Source organism: Phymastichus coffea, unplaced genomic scaffold (assembly GCF_024137745.1).
Source record: "Phymastichus coffea isolate CEN01 unplaced genomic scaffold, Cenicafe_Pcof_1.1 PCOF00172, whole genome shotgun sequence".
Taxonomy (NCBI): Eukaryota; Metazoa; Arthropoda; class Insecta; order Hymenoptera; family Eulophidae; genus Phymastichus; species Phymastichus coffea.
Genome location: NW_026706983.1, coordinates 1 through 20148, shown reverse-complemented (window position 1 = coordinate 20148; position 20148 = coordinate 1). Strand labels below are relative to the sequence as shown.

Below are 20148 nucleotides of genomic sequence, written 5' to 3'. Positions count from 1 at the left end.
TTAAAAATTGTTTTATAACGCCTTTGAAAAAAGCTCAGCACATTTTCGCTTATCTCGACAATCTTCGCGAACGTGCGGTTTCACGTGAAAAATGTGACGCACAACCAAGGGAAAACCATCGGGCATTAAGTTTCGGCCAAATTTTATTCTTCTCTTCTTTTTACAATCGACGCAATCCTCCGCGTAAGCGTCAATTACAGTCCACGCAAGCGAAAACGAAATATCAACCGCACGAGCGCGTAAATAAGCTTGAATAAATAGATATACACGTTGAAATGGGTCGAAAGCGCCGACAGTAAAGTAGCTGTAAATTGTTCGACTCGTGCCTCGCGCAGCGCTCTCGACTGTTGCGGATCGCGGAAAAGGAGCGTGAAAAAGAGAGAAAAAAAGCGATGCCTCACGACTATGCGATGAGACAACACGTTTTCCTTCGCAGCTGCACAATGGGACTCGAAATTAGCGCAGTTGTGGCGCGCGCGCGAGGCGAGCAAAGAGGCTCGGCACGTTGCAAGCTCGAACAGCCGTGCGTTTCAATTTCGAGAGTATCTTTTTTCCTCTCCGTTTGCTCTTTCTTTTCTTTTCTCTTTTTGTTTATGGACTCGATTCAACTTTTAGCTTGGCTGTTCCTTCTGCGATACGAGAGCTCGATAAGCTTACTTGGCGCGGGAATGCAGTTCGACTCGCGTTGACATAAGCGCCGTGCCGCCTTGGATTTCGGGCATCGACGATGAAACAATCGTAAGTACGTTTTATGTACTCTCGAATCGTGAATATAACGAGTTTAGGACTGTGTCGCGTACTCCAGGAAGAACGAACACTTGAATTATTGGGTTATTATTGGGTTGACGCGAATGTACACACATTCAGATTTACGCGTGATAGTGAAGTAGCGCCTATTGTATGCAAAGACACGTGTGTTCGCTCCGAGTAATTGCCGCGTCGTTACGTAAACTTTTTCTACCGAACGAGCGTTGACTAAAGAGCCACGAAAGTGAATTCACCGAAGTCGGCCGCTTGAAACGCCCGTGAGAAAATTACAAATAATTGCTTGCGTGAATTAACTCGACTGTGTCGATCGGTTGCTTAAAAAAAAAACACGCACAAAGAGCTTCTTTCTGTAATTCAACTTTAGGCCTCGTCGTCTAATCGAGAAAACAGGCTTCGTTCAGTCGCGCGCACAAAAGTCGGTTCATCCTTCGATTTTGAATTCGAGTCACACGTTCAGTCGCGACTCGTACCGCGGAGCAGTCAGCTGATGCATTGTGACGTCAGCTTTCTCTTGAGGGTGATTTTCTAACCTCGTATTACCACAATAAATAATAAGGGAATCCGATGCCTTTCAAAACAAAACGAGCAGCGTCATGTGGTGCAGCAAAGAATTTTCTTGCTTTCAGGGATTCCACGTTCGTGTAAAATGAAGAAACACAAAACGTCGAAGCTGCGGTTATAAAACGATTACATCTGACTAGTGAGTGATTCTTTGTTGTTTTCGTAGTGGAATCATTTAATTTGAACGATGCGCTTTGATTAGCATTCGCTAGATGCTACGTATACCCGGAAACACCTTCGGATTATTTTCTTGTAGTTTTTCTTTCAATATTTTATTCACACTGCTTCGTTGTCATCAATCAAATCAATAGACAATAGAAAGGTTTAGAGTACGAAATTATAATGATATAACAGTACTACACCTTTTGCATTACTCTCGTCCTGTTAATGTTATATTCACTTTGAAGGCTACACATATAACACTCGCATGATACGTGCCATTGTATAGAAGTAGCCTTGAGTTTGCATATATTAAACTTTATTTTTTGCTAATCAATGTTTCACTGTTATCTTTTTGTTTCAATTCTTGAGAAGGTTTTCTAGTAAACTGTACATTGAGCTTTGGTATTTTGTCAGGATATAAACATACTATTGTAATATTTGACAAATAAACTATATCTCGCAATAGGGCTCAAATAACAGACTAAAAAAATGGTAAAAATATACTTCATTTCATTCTTTTAATTGCAAAATTAAAAATTTATATTTTTATGAACCACACTGTATGTTAATTTCTCATTAGCTAAGGAATTATAAAATTTCAGATTTGAATTACAACATTATTATTAATCAATTTCACTTATTAAAAATTTGAAAAGATGTGGGTGTGTGCACAGTCAAAATAATATCAGAAAATGAGGTCGTTACAAACATTTGTATGGAAAGACTAAGTTTATTAAAAGAGTATAAATTTAGCATTCTGGCTTATCAGTGTAACACCACACTATCAACCAGAGCTACTGATATCATAAGGTTGCTTGGTGGGAATAGAACTGTTGCTGCTTGCATACTCAGCATTTAGTGTTTGAGCCTAGTAAGCTTCATTAGCCCAAAATAAACAGATTTAAGTTTACATGTAATTTATTTGAGTGTATTTCAGATTTAATATCAAAATACATATCGTAGGACAGTTAACTTTTGATGCCAGATAAGGAATAATTTAAAATACTCATAGTTTGAGTTTGATATTTACAATGGACTTTTATTGAGATGTGGAAGGACCAATTTTTTTTATTTCATTATGTATCTGACTGATACTCAGAAATTTTATGGTGAGTAATGTAAAAATATAATAATTTCTTTGAATAAACTTATGTATTGAAGCTAATTGATCATTATTTTATTTTATCTAAATTATATAAAATAATATAAAATAAACTCTATTATTTATATTAATTACTTGTAAAGATTTCACTTCAATAATTTACTTCTGTGAGACTAAATGTCCATGAAAATATTAACTGAAGCAATTAATGATTAGAATAAATAAATCAGTTAATTAAGCATATGTCCTTGAAGTATTTTTAAGATTCATCAGCTGCTTAAATAAAAATTGAAAGATGTTGGCAATGGTAAAAGGTGCACGAATCAACAGTCGATTAGTCTTGACATTAGCAGCAGGTGTAATATGTGGATTTCTATCAGCATGTTTCCTCATCACAGCTACCAGGGATATGCCACACATGCTGTACTGGTTGCCAAGTGGCTCTTATCGAGATCCTCATCATTATTCACAGCTGGAAAGAGAAGTATGTTATATCTTGATAATTGACTAAATAAACTGCATTAATCCTCGAGTACTTTCCTCTTATCAAATGTTTACTTATTGATTATGTCATTATAATACCTTGCTCAACTTCAATGCTGTTAATCATTTATATTTTATTATTTATGATTCTCAGGTTGGACCTGAAGTTGAAGTTATGTTTCATGGCCCTGATGAAGATTTTCATAAAGGGGAAGACACAGTTGCTAAGGAATTAGCCGAAAAAATACGCGTATTGTGTTGGATAATGACTGGTCCTAAAAATCATCAATCCAAAGCGAGACATGTAAAAGCAACGTGGGGAAAGCGGTGTAATATTTTACTATTCATGAGCTCTGCTGAAGGTAAACACATATTTTTGGCTCTTCAATTTTACGAAAAGCGGATGATTAAAGACTTAATCGTGGATGATAATTAAAAACTTTTAAGATGGCAGTTGTTATCAGACACTTATCAAATTGAGAAATTCGGTGGAAACATCATTAACTGGGATTAAAATACTTTAACAGAAAATAAGAACAAAGTTAATTCAATTGTATAATTCCAGCGAATTCTTTACACGTGCGAAATTCCTTATTACTTTTACCTTGGAAAAAAACTAAAAGCGGTTGGTGTTTAACGCAAAAGTAAAAAGCAATCTTCAGTTGATTATCAACCATTCTAAATTTAAATGACAATACACCTTAAAGTAAAAACGAACTATACTTAGTTCAAACGGCACTTCTCATGATTCACGTTCTAGATAAAATACAATATCTGTGATCGGAAGTCTGTTCGTTGCAAAGTATAGTGATTGCGATAAAATTTTTATTTCAGATCCTAGCCTACCGACTGTTGTACTTCCCGTAGAGGAGGGTCGAGATAATCTGTGGGCGAAAACCAAAGAATCATTTAAATATACGTACGAAAAGTATATAGATCAGGCAGATTGGTTTCTGAAAGCCGATGACGATACGTAAGTGGCAACTGCTTGCTCCATGAAACCTGTTAATTTGACGTGTTTCTTGATACTCGAGATGCAGCTGCAATATTGCTAATTGAAGAATAAGCGTAAAGATAAAATAACTTTTAGAAATTATTGAATTGATAAAATTACTATCTAGAAGTACGTAAGTCACAATCGCGTAGACTTATAGTCGTAGCTTATCCGAATTTTTTAAATTTTTTTCAATAAAGGACCGACAAAAATTACCTTGCGTAGTAACTAATACGTATCTTATCACTGATATAAATCAGATCTAATCTGTATGAACTTCATATTCATAAATGTTCTCAACAAAGTATTAATTATTGATAAATCTCCTTTTATAGCTACGTGATCTTGGAAAACTTGCGTTACATGCTGCAACCACATTCACCAGACTCACCGCTATACTTTGGTTGTCGTTTCAAGCCATTCGTCAAGCAGGGTTACATGAGTGGTGGTGCTGGTTACGTATTGAGTCGTGCAAGCTTGAAAAAGTTCGTTGAAGAGGGCTTACCAAATCGCACGTTATGTCGTCAAGATGCAGGCGGTGCAGAAGACGTAGAGATGGGCAAATGTCTGGAGAATGTTGGTGTTAAAGCAATGGATACGAGAGATCCACATGGTCGTGGTAGATTCTTTCCATTCGTGCCGGAACATCATTTAATACCGAATCACGTGGACAAAGACTTTTGGTATTGGAAGTACATCTACTACGAGAGCAAGGATGGCCTTGACTGCTGCTCTGATAGCGCGATCTCCTTTCATTACGTTAGCCCGAATATGATGTACGTGTTGGAATACTTAATTTATCATCTTAGGCCGTATGGCATCAATCATGCAATTGAAGAGGTTCAGTCTACTAGTAAACCTACGTCACGATGAGATTCTAGTCTGAGATTCGTCTTATTTCTTTTAACGCGTCTCATTAGTCTATCTAACATTGAATTGTATTTGCGTGAGAGTCATTTAATTTTTAATTGGAGAGGAAATTATTCGATTGGCTGATTGTATTACAATCTTACTGACAACGCATTACAAAGTTGTCGATTACTCAGCAAACTCTGCTAAGAAAAACTATTTTTTAAGTATTTATATAATGTGCGATTTTTAAATTGACCTCTCGAATAGTAAAAGTGAAGTTTCCCCAGTAAATAAAGAATCGCCTTTTTTTAGTTTAGAAATTGGAAAAGACTTTACTTTACCAGAATTATATAAATAAAATACGTGGACTTTAACAGCGTCTAGTCTCTGTGACGATGCATTGATTATTGTGTTTTTATTGAAGATTAGCGATCTGCGGATCTTTAAATCTAGAAGAAGCTCAATCTTAGTACACGCTTCTTTAAACTCGTACTTTTTTTGGCGAGAAAAAAGCAATCATAGTGCCATTAATACACTGTGCGACGTGTCATTCCATATTCGATACATATATAGATTCTGCACAGCTTGCATTGAATGCATAGTCATGGAATCGAGATACAATGGTATACATATAATTGTTTAGTGTTTTTTATTTATATATTTGATTCGTGTGTGATTATTTTGTAAGCACAACAGTTTTTTTATAAGGATTCTTTAGGTTTGTGATAGATATGATTGGTATATTGAGTCGATAAATTATCAGTAAGACTTTTGATACAGTTTGTTTAAAAAAAAACACATAAATATAAACGCCAATCTCGTCGACGAAAAAATAATGCATACGAATTTTCGGAATACTCACAAAAAAGATAAGCATGCACAATATATTGATAGAAAATTGCAAACTCGTACAACGTATGTTTTAAACTGCTTTTATTTTTCCATTCTCTTGCCATACAGAAATATTTCTGATATATCCTAGTAATAATTTTTGTTTTTTAACATTTTAATTTATCACTATATTTGATATTAATATTGTGAAAAATGATATTAAGCGAAAAGGAGTTCGATATGGATCACTATACAAACATATACTATTGTATCATGATTAAAAACAAAGAACTGTTTCCGCTGCGTAACTTTGCAGAAAGTCAAAAGTAATATTGACGAATTATTGACTCAAACATTGTCACAACTATACTGATAAAAAAATAAAACGAAAGCGGTAACGTCTCCAACAAATATATATTCTATCATAAATTGTGTGCCGTTTTTTATTTCAATTAATTACTATAATTTTTACGTTAGAAAATATTAGATCTCGCAGTTTTTAATGATATACATGTACACGTCACGTTCTCTCAACAAAGGAATGCTAGTCAAGCGCGCCGAAACATCTTTTTGACAAAAAAATGTCTCGATTTTAATGTGGGAAATATTATGCGTGTTAATAGTGATAAAATGAATCATATAACTATAGTATCATAAAATGTAGTTAAGTTATACATTTACAAGCGATAAAACAGTTGTTTTTTTGTATGATGCAAAGCTACTCTTGTTATGCACTTCATCCTTTCACCATTTTTGTGTGTATCTACTACTGTTATATCTGCGATGTGTCGTTCTCTTTTTTTATTTATTATAAAATTAGAAAATCGATACAAAATAAGGACCTGTGGCGTGGTTTATATTTGTTGTCAAATTTTACAAAAGCTATGTACTGTTTAAAAAAATTAGGAGGCCGAAAGCGTATTTTTAAATATATCTATAAGAAATTATTTCTCTTATTTAATTTTTAACTACGTAAACTATGTTATCTTCGTTATTTATTCTCTCGATAAAAAATGTAAAAATGAAGTAGTTTGATTTTTTAGAAATCGCGCATTGGTCCTTGTTGGAAGAAAAACGAATCTCAATTAATTTATATTCGCATAACTCGATGAGCATGTAATTAACGAAAAAGTGAAAGCAAAATGTAAATCTGAAAAATGTGAGAATGTGAAAAAATAAAAAACAACAATGTCAATGCAGAATGGGGTATATAATTATATATACACATAAAACTGTATTTCGTAATATTAATATAATAATAGTAATAATAATCCCAATAATGACGTACTATCCAAGTAATAAATACTATAGATACAGAGTGAGTGGTGGGCGTTGTCCGTGAGTAAAATTATAACCAATCAAGGGGGATACTTTGAGGGGTTATTACCTATGTACAAGACATTATTTTGTACTATGCGACCGACCGCTACTTTTTCATTTTTTTAATTTCATCGCGCAGTCGATTGCGCGCCCCGCTGTCTCGTTTCGATTATTCTTTTTTTACCTACTTTGTTCTCAATTCAAAAGCCCGGGGTGGAAGGAAAAAACACTCTCAACTCTTTCTCTCTCCTTGCACTAATGATTTACATGTACCTAAACGGCAAACGATATTTTACAATTGTATACAAATCTGTTCGCGAGAAGGATTTTATGTAGAAAACGAAAAATATAAGCGGGGTCTGACTAACGCGATAACAAGATGACCCGCGATAAAACAATTTGATTTGGCTTCTTTGAAAAAAAAAATCAACTGAAAAATGAAAAGTAGATCGCAGCTACACCATGACAGGTATTTATGAGTTTATTTCGCGTATAAAGTGATATATAAGAAAGGGCAGGAGAGAGACGAGGAAGATGCCACCTCTTACAATATCTGCTATAAAATTAAAAAACAACGTAATATCATTTTATATTACTTCATCGCTATTAATAATAAAAGCTTTGTACAAAAACTCGATTTACAATTAAAACATTTGGATACATAATCTTCTAGATTCTGATTTCTCAATACTCTTAATAATAATTTTTTATCGTATTACTTTTCTTTCTTGTTAATCTTTTTTTTCTTCATTTAAAATTGAACTATCTAACGACAGAAAAATTGCAAATAAACGTTGATTTATTTGCTCCTTTTCGCTTGCGCCTCACACAATTTCTTGTTTTGTTCATTCGCCTCTTTAATAATATACTTCATCTAGGTTCTTATCTTAATATCCTCGTTTATCCATTCACCCCCTCTTTAATCGCTATTAATTAATATAATTAATAATAATAATCATTAATAATAATTTTTTCATAATAACATCGCGTTCCGTTAACAGTGGACGCACGATGCGGTCATTATTTCATTAATATGCGATAATATTGCCTAAGAACACAAAATTGTAGTTTCAATCCTACGATGATCTGCATCCGTTAGAAAAAGTGTAAAGGGAACTTGTGCTTTGATCGTCTTCTCTCTCGGCGTCGTCGCTTATATAACGGTATACAATAATAATTCAATTCAACTATATTTTTTTTAATCTTCGTATATAACTCAAAGCTTATATTTATTCACTGCACGAAGTAATTCTGTTTATCGCATTGTGTGTTGACGGCTCGCCTGCATTCATTTTTCCGCCGAAATCTTCTTTTTCTTTATTTATTTTTTTACAAAATAAAACAGCGTCGTAAACACAGACCTAGCGCTCAACTGCTGCCTAGAGGATTTATCACATATCACGTAAAAAACGAAACACTCTTTGTATGTATATAAAAAAAAAGAAGGGACGACAAAGAAATATACAAGTCGAATGATTAAAAAAATCAGATTAAAAAAAGACACGAAAAGAATTAATAAGAAAACTAACGCTCATACGAATTATTTACAAAGAGATTGCCTAATCGAGTGGGTTCCATTCACAATATATATTTACAGCCTCTCGAACGAAAGCGTTAAGTACATAACAACAACGATGTATAGCAGGCGTTCCGTGTTAGTTTTGTGTCTAATTACGCACGAGAGTGAATAAAGCTTTCGTATCATATAGAAATTTTTAGTTTCGTCAAAGTTGCTGCTGTTGCGGCGGCGGATACGACGACGACGACGTTGCTCGCATACATTGAAGACCATAAAGGTGTGGGTCAGACGAGGGCTGCCGTCGCGTGGTACAGCTGCATCAACGCCTGGATATGGACTGGCAAACATGACAGGCGGTCCTTCGTGTTGGCGTCTACCGATAGCCAAGAGAGCGCGTTGTAACCCTCTAATACGTATCTACAGCGAAACAATAATCATTAATTCAATCATTAATAAGAAGCAAGTCTTTTAACTCGTATTTTGAGTCCAATTTACCTGAGCACATCGGTGGTGAATTGCGAGTCAAGGCCGTGTACGGTGACGGCACTCTGCTGATGCAGAAACTCATCGCTATTCTGCTGGATGGCGGGGCTATGCAGATGAAGAGCATTTTTAAGGAAAACCGGACAGACGCCTTCGAGGTGAGGACAGGCAGCCCAGAACCACGATGGCATTCGACCGGTTGGCGCTGTTGACACCAAGTAACCCAAAGCCAATGGTTGTTGGAGTAGCGTGCCGACTTCCTCAGCTTGCTCTGCATTTGTTGCCTGCCATGTTCAAAAATCAACGTTATGTTTTTACTTCTAACTCACTTGCTTAAAGAAACAAATACGAAAGTTACCCTTGGCGTGTTACTGCAGGGGAATGGACTGCCAGCACTATCGTGATTACCCATGCCAGAGCCCGGGCCGTCAGGACCAATAGGTGAACCCTCCGGTCTTCTAGGACTACCACTTGGACTTTGACCGCCACCAGCGCCAGGCTCGGGCCACACGTTAAAGATGTCATTGAAGTCGCCCATACCTTCCATACCCTCGGGTAAATCATCATGTAGCGCGGAGAAGAGCTCATCGTCGCCTAACTCCGGGTCACTCGATTGCTGCTCATGGAAGGCTGTTTGGGACGACTGTAGACCAGTAAAAAGTATAAATTAAAAATGTCCATTCCGTAATTTCGTTTTAATGTTTCGGGTAAAGATGACCAACCTGCGTGGTAGCAGACGTAGGGAAAACAAGAATATGAGTGCAAGTGACATCTTGTGGTGTCGATAGTTGACAGTTGACCGACACCTGGCTAAACCGTTCATCGGGTGTGAATTGATCGGCCATCAATCGAAGCGTACTGTCAGGTTCAAGTGATACGAGACAAGCACTCAACACACACGGTGCCGCTGTTGGATAGAGTAAACTGCACTGACCGCAAATCTCTTTCAAGTGCTTTGATGCCTTCATCAGAGCTTTCTTTGAAAGCAACCAACTCCAGCCTTTCAACTCGCCATGGCCTATACGACCTACGCGACCTACTACTAGTCGCCAAGGTAACACCTGTTAGAATGCAACGAAATAGCGTTAGCTAATTAACTTTTAACGTTTAAAGATATTCGAGTGAAAGTCAATTTGTGCTAACCCCTTGCGACATTACACCAAGAGTGAAGTCCATAAGCTTTTGCAAACCAGCTCTCCTTGCAGATGCACGTTTCCGTCTCTTTCGATTGGGTATGTCGACGTTAATAGTGGCAGTCTCAAAGATCTCACCTCGATCGTCAGTGGCAACAGCAAGTAGCCAAGCTTGATCTTCACTGAGACAATAGCTTAGATACAATACAGAGCATTCTTCAGGTCCTTGAGTGCCAAACGAATCAGGCGCTTCACTCTTGCAACGTAATGGCGCCAATACATATGCTGGTGCATACAGACGTACCGACGAGCGATTGCGTTCCTGATGTGCAGGTGCAAGAGTAGTGTTACTAACGGATTGCTAGAAGCACCAGCAGAGACGGGATGATTTTTTTTATTTCATTCGCCATCATGCATAGCTTCGTTTACTTATGTGTTTGGATGTTCGATTGAACTTAACTTCTTTTGACTTTTGAAGCATAAACAAGTTAAGACAATGAAAATTTAATTAAGAAATGAAAAGCTTACATCTTTGTTCTTAAGAAAAAGATCAGCGGCCGCAGCGGTACCAAAACCGGTCAGACTTCTGACGGTCGTATGGTGTGAGAGCATCCTCCGACCCTGCAGGAACACGTTCAAGGCAAGAGCCCTCATTTCGTCTTGAATTTTTCGCCTCTCACGAACTCTGCCCAGTTCCATCACACTTTCTAACGAAATTAACTACAACATAAAAGAAGTATTTATGTTTTATCGTACGAAAAATGCCTCACACTTACAAAAACAGAAGAAAACTCACCTGTACACTGATGTTGCCCCTAACATTCTCCGGCATGCCATTAACAGCAGTGGAAAACGCTCTTAATAACGCGAGTATAGCGAGTCTGCGTCTGTCAGGACAATCGGCACCGCCCAGGGAAAACGGTTCGACAAGATAAACAACGATCGAAGGTAATTCAAGTTCTTCCTCATCAGGACCTAATACTGTCACTGTTGATTGTTGCTGTTGTTGTGAGCTCGACGTCAGCGACGACGATTGATTTTGTGCATTTTGTGTCGTTGGTGTTGTACTGCCCAGAGTCGAGTTGGCATTTGGTGTTGCACCCGATGGTGTTTCACTTCGCGCGTTCTCGCCTTCTGCACCGAGAGCAAAAACCGTGAAATTAAATTATATTTGAACAAATATCAAATATAATTTCTTTGAATAACGTTTCTTACCGTCGGTCTTGATTGGTGTGCCATCAGGTGTAGCAGGCATAGATTCCGAGACAGAACTCGAATTTTTGCCGCAAATACCCGAGTCGCCGATGTCGAATAAACTTCTTTCTTGGATCATTTGCGTGAGGTAAGGTGCTAGCCTATTATTGCATGCCTGCGCGTACAGCCTGAGACCTTCACCAATTTGATTCTCACCGAGTAGCTTGAACCACTCATCAATTTGTTGTTCTTGTTGCTGTTGTTGTTGCTGCTGCTTACCGGTGTTACCGTTGACTGTGACAAGCTTTTGTACAGTAGATTTACCAACGCGAAGAATACCGTCACGCACCGTTTTTGCTATTGGCGTGTGTTTTCCTAACCGACAGATCTACGAAAAAAGCAACGACAAAATTACTACGTTTTTCGAAAAATTCACGGAATAAGACGTAAAGCTTCGATAGACTCACCTCATATGTCGTGGACAATTCCCTAAAGAACGACTTGACCTTGCCAACAACGCATTCGTTATCAGGTGCCAACACAACATAAGCCACGTCCCTTGGACCAGCGTAAGGTTCCAGCAGCAATTTCTCCCAGTAACTAAGCGCGTACGGTGACAAAGATAGCCAGTCTCGGTCGTAGCCGACAACCAGTGCAGGAACAGGCTGCGGTTCGCAACGATCTTTCGTGTCCCTACCTGCGAGTCTATGAAAGCCACGCCACGTAAGGATGCGCACTGTGTAAGGTGCATCCCACATACGCGTAGCTTTTTGTTGGATGGCTTCTTGAAGTAAAGGTTGCACCGTCTTCATAACTCGCACTATGTCGCCGTTGCATTGCGGACCTTTCGCTCGAAGGAATACCCAACGGTGCACACCACTTACTCTCTGATTACGGTCTACTGGCAAACCTATGAAAACATATAGATCACATTGAATATAACAAATGTTACAAATGTAAAGAAGATAAATAAATATAACAAGATTATTACCGTCAAGTTTGCCTTGATCGATGGCAGCGAGCGTAAGCTCGTTGCCGTCACTATACTCCAATGCGTTAACACTCAACGAGCTTGGCTTTGCACGATTACCCGCGTACAATCTCGCAGCTCTGTATAAGCTGCTTGCCGAGCTTTGGACGATGAGGCATTGCTCGCGTAATAACTCGAGTACCGGCGACGGTACAGTGTCGATACCTTCGGGTAAGTTTTTCGTATCGCAGCAGGCGATCGTCGCAAGTGACGCTTTTTTCTTTTCCGATGGATCTTCGGCTATTCCAGTTATTTCCATCTCATCCTCGTAGAACAAGCCTGCCTTGTGAGCTAGCCGCCTGTTTACAACTGAACTAAAGCCACAGCTACATCTTATTTGATCGTCGTCCTGGAAGACATTACTATTGGCAGCCCACGAGCCAGCCAGATAAGTGCCTGCGTCAGCACCCTTGATGTTGCCCACAACTTTGGGGCCCGCGTTACAAACGCAAAGACTGCAACTGTCGAAATTGTGATCGCGGAAAATATTGAGAGCTGTGTCGCCTAACAATATATTAACGGCTAGAGAGTTGGACTCGGGCGCACGCATAGGTCCAGGAGTATCAGCCTCGATGCTGTTGAGATTTTTGTTCAGGTAGGATGAGGTGGATGTAGCTGGCGACGGTTGGTCGTAAGGTGGTGGCGGTGGTCGAACTCCTGGTGGCATCACGTTCGGCATTGGTCGGTACGGTAATTGCGCCGGACTTGCCGGTAGGAGTTGTTGCTGTTGCTGCTGGGGGAATGGTTGTGGATGCTGCTGCTGTTGAGGTGGGAATTGTTGCTGATGATGCGTATGTTGTTGTGGTTGTTGTGGATGATGGTGGACTTGCTGCTGTTGGACTGAGTTTGGTCGCGTTGGCTGTGACGATTTGTCTTGGTTGCTGGAGTCAAGAGAGAGAGAGAGAGAGAGAGAGAGAGAAAGGGGAGAGAGAGGGAAGGAAATGGAGAAGTATTTCATTAGTTGAACGCTTAGGCGTCTTTTTGCATATTATATGCACTATTCTAATTGTTCTTATAAAAAAACATTATGAAATAGATTGATCGCGTCGACAAACTTTTCATATTTTCTAAAAACCATGTAGCTACAAATACAGTTTGTCTCTATAAAAGATGGAACGAATATGTAAGCGTTCAATGCAATTGTGAATATTGATAGAATATTTATTTGAATTAAAAATTTTACAAGTCATCATAAAATCGCCATGAATTCTTCTCGATCAATATCGAATCCGTGCATAGATCAATCATTTTGATCTTCATGTTTTTTGTTTTTAAAAAATGCGCAACTGTCTTTCTTCGTAACATATCAAAATTAACTAACCTTTGATTAGCATTGGCATTGCACTGCCACGAACTCCTATAGACGCAGTGAGGCGGCAAAGTAACAGGTGGCAAACTCTGACTCGGTAGATTAGTAAGCGGTGCATACTTGGACGAACCAACAAGCATACACCTCGTGGGCGGTTTAAAGACATACGACCAGTCGTCGATGGGCTCTTCGGGTGGTGAACCCATATTAGGATAAATATCTGGCATTTGCCGTTGCATTTGCCTCTGAGTACTAGCCAAGTCAGTTTGTTCGATACTAGGATCACTAAGTTGGCAAGGTGATGCTACAGGATTATGCTCGAGGGACGGTGGAGTTGGGAACATTTTTGATAATTCTTCAGGTCGCACCATACTGACACCACGACTACCACAGTTCGATGACGACGAGCTGTGTTTACTCGAGCTGTTGCAGGTGTTGGTCTGGGAATTGGGCGTATTGGAGGTTGACGTCGTACCGTCTAACCGCGTGTCCGCACTGTCGTGAGCACCGTTGCCGGATTTGTTCGAACCTGGTGGGGTTTGCACTTGGAGCTGATTGAGATTCTGAAAGTGTACGTTCAATTGAATATTGTAGAAACAACATTTATTTCCATTGAGCTTACAGTTTCGTCGCTGGAAGTATCAGGATCGGAGTTATCGAAAATTTGATCTAAGTCTTTCATCGAAGCTTGAAGACCTTCGCTTGTAAATAGAGAGCTTGGCTTGGACTCGTCCCTTTGCCTCTTGAGTCCGTCTACACCGTTCTCATCGCCGGTTGCGTCAAACTCGTATGGATCTGGCCTACCGCCTATGAAATCGCCCTGAAATATCATATTTTGATTGATATAACCTTCAGAATACATTTAAAAATACTGAAAGCCGTGCTTTAATGCACGATCGGTGAGAACATCACTATTAGGATGAATGGAAAGAAAAACTCACAATATTGGTGCCAGGCTCCTGCTTAATCTCCACTCTTGGCTGTTGAGCCTGCGGACTGTCGGGTCCAGCACAACTCGTGGGTGGATATAAACTACCGTTCCTCAAAATCGTTGGGCCTTGCGGCGACGTGCGCATCCTCTTCACCGGATGATTAAGCCATGCCTCCTGCGTCGAGTAATCGTACAGCCAGTGTAACTGATGTTCATCCTCCAGCAATGCACCCTCGTAATCTTTCGTCGTCAGCAGCGGTCGTTTTAAGCTTGGCGGTGCCGGCATCTGTACTGCTGGAGCTTGAGGCGTTGGCGAGGTTGCTTGAGCGTTACCGTAGCTACCTGACGAAATCGATTTTGGACCCTACGAAAAGGCAACGGTCAATGATAACATGTTCAAGGCTATCGTTTGACATCCGATTGCAGCGCGTCTCACCTGCGAGGGAGTAAGCGGTAACTGAGCAGCGCTACTCGTCGGCTGACTTCCGGACTGCTGTCCCACCTGCGGGCTGTTAACGGGGCCAACGCTCGACTGCTGCATTGCATCCACTGGTGGAATACTCGCCGGTGGCTCCGAGTGCGGTGTTGGTAATGGCGAGGGTGCAGGCGATGCTGGCGAACCTACCGATGGTACTGGCAAACTACCACAATCGTTGACACTTACTCGTGGTGCCTCGGCTGGTGTTTTCGGCGCATCTGTACGGTTCGACGATGTTCTGCGGGAGAGACGTTGATGATGGTTAGTGATTGTAAAGCAGCGTTCGAGAATGTAGGTGCGATTGGTGAGGTAAACGATAAACACTTCGTCGAAGAGTTTACTCGCCTGTACCAGCACGTAGATCGGAATTTTTAATTTCGAATAATATGATAAATGCATGAATAAGCTGATGCTTTGGCTTATTATTGGATGATCAGTTAAAAAGGTGTAATTCAATCTCCAAGCATGATGAGAAAAAAATTGTATTACTTTCAAATAACCATTTTCTTTTTTGGGCTATATGGTAAAAATCAACATCTAACAATCGTTACTTATAGTGCAGTATTATTCATTGTGCATTTGAAAAAAAAAACTTATCCACAACCTTATACGATAATTTGTTGTTACCAATTCCCCTCCCTGTAAATTGCTTTTAGTCATTTTAATCAGGCATCAACAATTATTTTGTATTTCAGATTTCAAATGACGATTCGATCCCCCTTTCACATCATATTTAACAAAAAACCAACCTTGCATACTTACTTTTTACACTTATCTACAAACAAAAAAGACCAACGCTTTTTTAACATGATGACAAAGCGTAAACCCATGCACATACAATGCTAACTTAACAAACTGTCTCACTTGTCGTGTAATCGCATGTACATACAATCTAAAGCTACCCAACCAACACACACCTCTAAAGCATAAATAAAAAAAATGAACAGCGCATGCAGATTAACGGAAAAAAGTAAAAACGTGAACCCTCGATTATATACATCAGATTAATACATTAATAAGTCATTCGTCGATGATATCGCATTAAAAGATGACTTCGCATGGTGTTAAGAGAAAAAAATATCACAGCGTCGATCAAATCATCCCGGCGTTGATGGTTAAGAGATAGTGACGACTTTTATTATTCATTCTTACATTAGGTAATTTCCGAGATATCTTACAAACGATTATGTACACACTTAGATATATATTAATATTCGGCATAAATATATATACATGTAGATATTATTTGTGTTTGGATGAGAGCAGATACGCAGTGCGGCGATGTTTCGTTTTCCATTTAATAATTTTTTAGTGAGGTAAGCGATGAAATGACGGGCAGGATGGTTGATTTCCATTTGCTTTTTTTTTGTCAAAGCAGGAGTGTTAATAACGTAAATGATATATTTCTCATTCGAAACGAAAAATCAAGTAAACGACATCCGACTGCAGTCGGACAGGTATGCAAACGATGTATTCTCGTATTTTAACATATCCACGAATGAGAAATACTTGCTTTACATTAATAATATCCTTCTTTCTTTTACGATCATTATCTTTGGATGTTAATGAGCCGCCATTGTTACAATCTGCCAGCATATGTAAAGTAGCGCAGTAGAAAACTATTTTACCCATTTCATTATTCGTCAAAAATATACATGGAGATAGAAATATTCCCGAGCATCGGCATAATATAGATTTCAATTAAAGTTGCTCACAAATATTTCTACCCTTCTATCACCAAGAAGTAAAACCATCCTCTACAGCGCCAACAAGCCTTTAATGTCATGAAGATGACGGTGAGATAGATAAAAAAAAAACAATATTGTTTGATCGTTTTGATGAATACACTCGGCTCGATTCTTTTCCAACATGATTACCCACCTTGGGGCACTAACGGAAGGCGTAACGAGATTGTTAGCAGTGGTAGCAGTGGCGGCGGTGGCAAAGGTGGCAACGGCAGTGGTATCCCAGAACAGAGTGGACCTACGATGAAAAGGCACAGGCGGTGGTCTCCTCGCGCTTTTTTCCCTTTGACTTCCACTCGACGGTGGCGGCGCTTGCAAATTACTAGCACTCGACGTGTTGCTACCGACTGTGAGATTCGTGTTGTTGCTTGCTGCATTACCACCGCTGCTGTTGCTGCTACTACTGCCACCAGTACTGCTCTTCCAGGTACTAGGACTGCGGTGCGCCGCCGACTCGCCGTCCAGTGCTGATTTCCTCTTACGTCCGCGACCTCCGGGCCTCCTTTAAATTTGCCGCGCGGTTGGTTCTCGCTCACTCTCTTTCTAATCCTCTCTTTCTTTCTCTCTCTCTCTCTCTCTCTTTCTCTCTCATCACGAATCTTACACATTTGCCAACCCCAACAAACACTCTCACGCTATCTTACTTTCCTTTTTAACTTTATACAGTTGACTTTTGGGCATAACAAGTATAAAACTGTACATAACGTATATATACTGACGCTGCTCTCGTGTAATACGTTCATGCAAAAAACACACGTAATCAAGGAATCTTTATTGTCCAATGACGATTTTCAACGGTGTCTTTTTGTGGGTAACATCTACTCTACATAGAAACGAAACAAACAAACAAACAAACAAATTAAAAAGAAAAAAAAGTAATCGATCGCTCCGTTCTTCCTTCTGAACATGCTACATTACACTGGTTGCGCGTCAAGAAAAGTATAGTTGAAGAAATAAATGAATAAATAAAGAATAAAAATTGCTTACTGATCGTTGTGTGTAATATAATAATTCAGTCGCAAATAAAAATGAAAAATAAAACACAAGGAACTAATGAAAAAAGGAAAACCAAAAGCTGAGTTCGTCGAGAGACAGGATAATATAAACGACACTCCTATGTATAAATATGTATATAGATGTATAAATAATCGCATGCACACCCTTAAAGTGGCCCCATTGAATCCTACACGCTCGTGTTTTGTTCTATCACTTACTTGGAGCAAGTACAGGAAGACTTGATACTCGGATCGTTGAAATTCCACGAGCCTAATTCCGCAGCCTCTTGCTTGGGACTACCAACGATACATTCAGCCCATACCCTCTCGGGTAACTCGGTGGCGGGGCCCAGATCACGTTGCATCGACAACGGATGCTCGTAGCTTGCCGGCGAGTCGGGTGGTGACAGTGGCATCGTTATTTCCATCGTGTGGCGATGGTGATGGTGAAGATGCTGGTGCTGCTGCGGATGATGATGCTGCTGTTGCTCTATCGTCGACGTTTCGTCCATGTCCGTGACGAGGACGTAACACGATGGATAGCGCATGCGAACACCACCGACTAAGACTTCTACTAATGCCGGCATGCCGGGTTCGAGACCTGAACTACTGATCGGATAGAATTGCTTCCATTCGTCCAGTAGTTGAGAATCGACTCGGGCTACTTGACCGGTTAGCGTTCCTGCAAGGCCATACGGTCCGAGGATCACTGCGAAAGTGGACAATTCGAGATTAGTAGGTTGTAAATGTAATTGTTGCAATCGAAAAAAATATGTGGAAATGCTAGTTTTTGCGATCTCGATCGCTTAGTCGAATAACGATAAAGTTTAATCGCCATTTCAACAATGTCAATTGTAATCGCTTTTCATTACGCACCGAGATACTTTTTCTGATTTTTCTTTTTTCTTTTTTCTTTTTTTTTCTTTTTTTTTTTGCAGCTAATGTCACAGCGGCGAGCGAGGCGCGTAATTAGGTAGATGAGTGTGTGACAAGAGAGACAGGAGGGGTAAATTAGTGCACGCATAAATCTCTCAACCTCTATGATTCAAAATGATATTTCACAAAATTATATTTCAAGCCACCTGTTGCGTTACGTCCAGAACATTGCGTTTCTGATAAAACTTTCATTCTCCTCGATCTATCCGTCGGAGCGTATCGCGCGCGCCTCTCTCGACGGATTCGAAGGAAAAGTAGGATAAACGGAGGTTAACGCGATCTGTTTTTTTCCTTCGCTGTCACGGAGCGCAATCGAGCGAGCTGGCATTGAGTCGCTAATCGAGAAATCGTACGCAGCCACACATTTTCTTCGGCTCGAGCCAGTTGGCAGAGAGTCGCTTTACTCACCTTTCACGGGCGACTGGGAAGTCTGCGCACGCTGCAAGCAAGCCCTGCTCAGATGCCTGACCGCCGGATGTTGCCTTACGTCGACGCTCGCGCACACAGTGCTCTCGCCGTGCACGAAGAACGCGAACGAGAACGACAGGTGGCTGCTGCAATTTGCGACGGCGAAGGAGCGCATTAACGTCAGTTCGGGCTTCTGTCGGTTCGGCTGGTTCTTTAAGCGAACCTAGTGTAACGTACCTTGCGCATCGATGCTTCTCCACGCCGTCGTACGGCTGTACGAACCACTTGCCGAGACGCACGAAGTCCCGGGCGAGCAGGCACCTCTCGATCAGGTTATGGAGCGCCTTGAACAGCAGCGATCTGCATTCGTACGACAGGCCGCTTTCCCACGAGCCTTGCTCGCTCTCTGCAATGCGCACGGGCACACGATTCATTCAGTTTTGCGTAGTCAATTTGTCCTTGCGAAAGGATTGCCTGAGAAAACATTGAACTTGCCCCCTCTTTCCTCGCTTTCTCCCCATTTTCTCGACGGACGGACGCGCAAAATTATCCTTGATAATCGCGAAGGCTTTTTCTCTTTCTTAAAATTCCTACATTAATTGTGGATTTCAGCCGGCAGTTCGAGCGCGAACTCCAATTTCACATTTATCATTGCGATTACACGACAGCCAACTCGCTCACGGCGAGTTCCATAATTATTCGACAAGGCTTCATTATTCATTTCATTAATCCCACCGCGATGATATTTTCGCTTCGGCGATATCATCCCTTCTCGTACATTTTTTCAAGCATATTGAAGAGAAAAGAAAAAAAAAACATGCCGCGCATGCGATGAATTACCGAGCGAAACGAAAGAATGACGCACGCGCGAAGCAGCAGACGAACCGTGAACGTTCGAGCGAGCACCGAAAAAT

At 40.2% G+C, this 20148-nt stretch overlaps 2 protein-coding genes across 16 annotated transcripts; one reads left to right on the top strand and one right to left on the bottom strand.

Moving 5' to 3' along the window:
- Positions 1 to 484: 484 nt before the first annotated feature.
- Positions 485 to 4959, top strand: LOC131673336 (glycoprotein-N-acetylgalactosamine 3-beta-galactosyltransferase 1-like). 14 transcript variants are annotated; one of them, XM_058951243.1, is made up of 9 exons: positions 527 to 542; positions 616 to 738; positions 1395 to 1468; positions 2245 to 2362; positions 2429 to 2600; positions 2848 to 3077; positions 3231 to 3438; positions 3911 to 4049; positions 4406 to 4959. In XM_058951243.1, the coding sequence occupies exons 6-9, from the start codon at positions 2889 to 2891 to the stop codon at positions 4941 to 4943; spliced, it is 1074 nt and encodes a 357-aa protein (XP_058807226.1). In that variant the 5' UTR covers positions 527 to 542; positions 616 to 738; positions 1395 to 1468; positions 2245 to 2362; positions 2429 to 2600; positions 2848 to 2888; the 3' UTR covers positions 4944 to 4959. The 14 variants fall into 14 exon arrangements, with proteins under 14 accessions (XP_058807232.1, XP_058807222.1, XP_058807225.1 ...); XM_058951249.1 differs by having other exon boundaries at positions 485 to 738; positions 2455 to 2600; XM_058951239.1 differs by having other exon boundaries at positions 485 to 738.
- Positions 4960 to 8862: 3903 nt separating this feature from the next.
- On the bottom strand, positions 8863 to 19369 carry LOC131673334 (mediator of RNA polymerase II transcription subunit 13). Of its 2 annotated transcripts, XM_058951235.1 has the most exons (17): positions 19235 to 19369; positions 18110 to 18599; positions 17032 to 17397; positions 15109 to 15388; positions 14683 to 15036; positions 14364 to 14561; positions 13754 to 14304; positions 12394 to 13313; positions 11870 to 12312; positions 11424 to 11790; positions 11005 to 11342; positions 10737 to 10928; positions 10219 to 10530; positions 9798 to 10136; positions 9434 to 9718; positions 9088 to 9359; positions 8863 to 9009 (listed from the first exon to the last, which is right to left on the bottom strand). In XM_058951235.1, the coding sequence occupies exons 2-17, from the start codon at positions 18475 to 18477 to the stop codon at positions 8877 to 8879; spliced, it is 5718 nt and encodes a 1905-aa protein (XP_058807218.1). In that variant the 5' UTR covers positions 18478 to 18599; positions 19235 to 19369; the 3' UTR covers positions 8863 to 8876. The 2 variants fall into 2 exon arrangements, with proteins under 2 accessions (XP_058807218.1, XP_058807219.1); XM_058951236.1 differs by lacking the exon at positions 17032 to 17397 and having other exon boundaries at positions 10219 to 10569.
- Positions 19370 to 20148: the final 779 nt, after the last annotated feature.

What these genes read in the sequence shown, in the direction of transcription:
- LOC131673336 (XM_058951252.1), top strand. Translation starts at nt 2,889, where the DNA reads ATGTTGGCAATGGTAAAAGGTGCACGAATCAACAGTCGATTAGTCTTG. An exon ending in ATTCACAGCTGGAAAGAGAA is followed by an intron (nt 3,078 to 3,230) that starts GTATGTTATATC and finishes TATGATTCTCAG; the next exon opens with GTTGGACCTGAAGTTGAAGT. An exon ending in ATTCATGAGCTCTGCTGAAG is followed by an intron (nt 3,439 to 3,910) that starts GTAAACACATAT and finishes TTTTTATTTCAG; the next exon opens with ATCCTAGCCTACCGACTGTT.
- LOC131673334 (XM_058951235.1), bottom strand. Translation starts at nt 18,477, where the DNA reads ATGCCGGCATTAGTAGAAGTCTTAGTCGGTGGTGTTCGCATGCGCTAT. An exon ending in AATGCCAATGCTAATCAAAG is followed by an intron (nt 13,314 to 13,753) that starts GTTAGTTAATTT and finishes TCTTGACTCCAG; the next exon opens with CAACCAAGACAAATCGTCAC. An exon ending in AATTGTCCACGACATATGAG is followed by an intron (nt 11,791 to 11,869) that starts GTGAGTCTATCG and finishes CTTTTTTCGTAG; the next exon opens with ATCTGTCGGTTAGGAAAACA.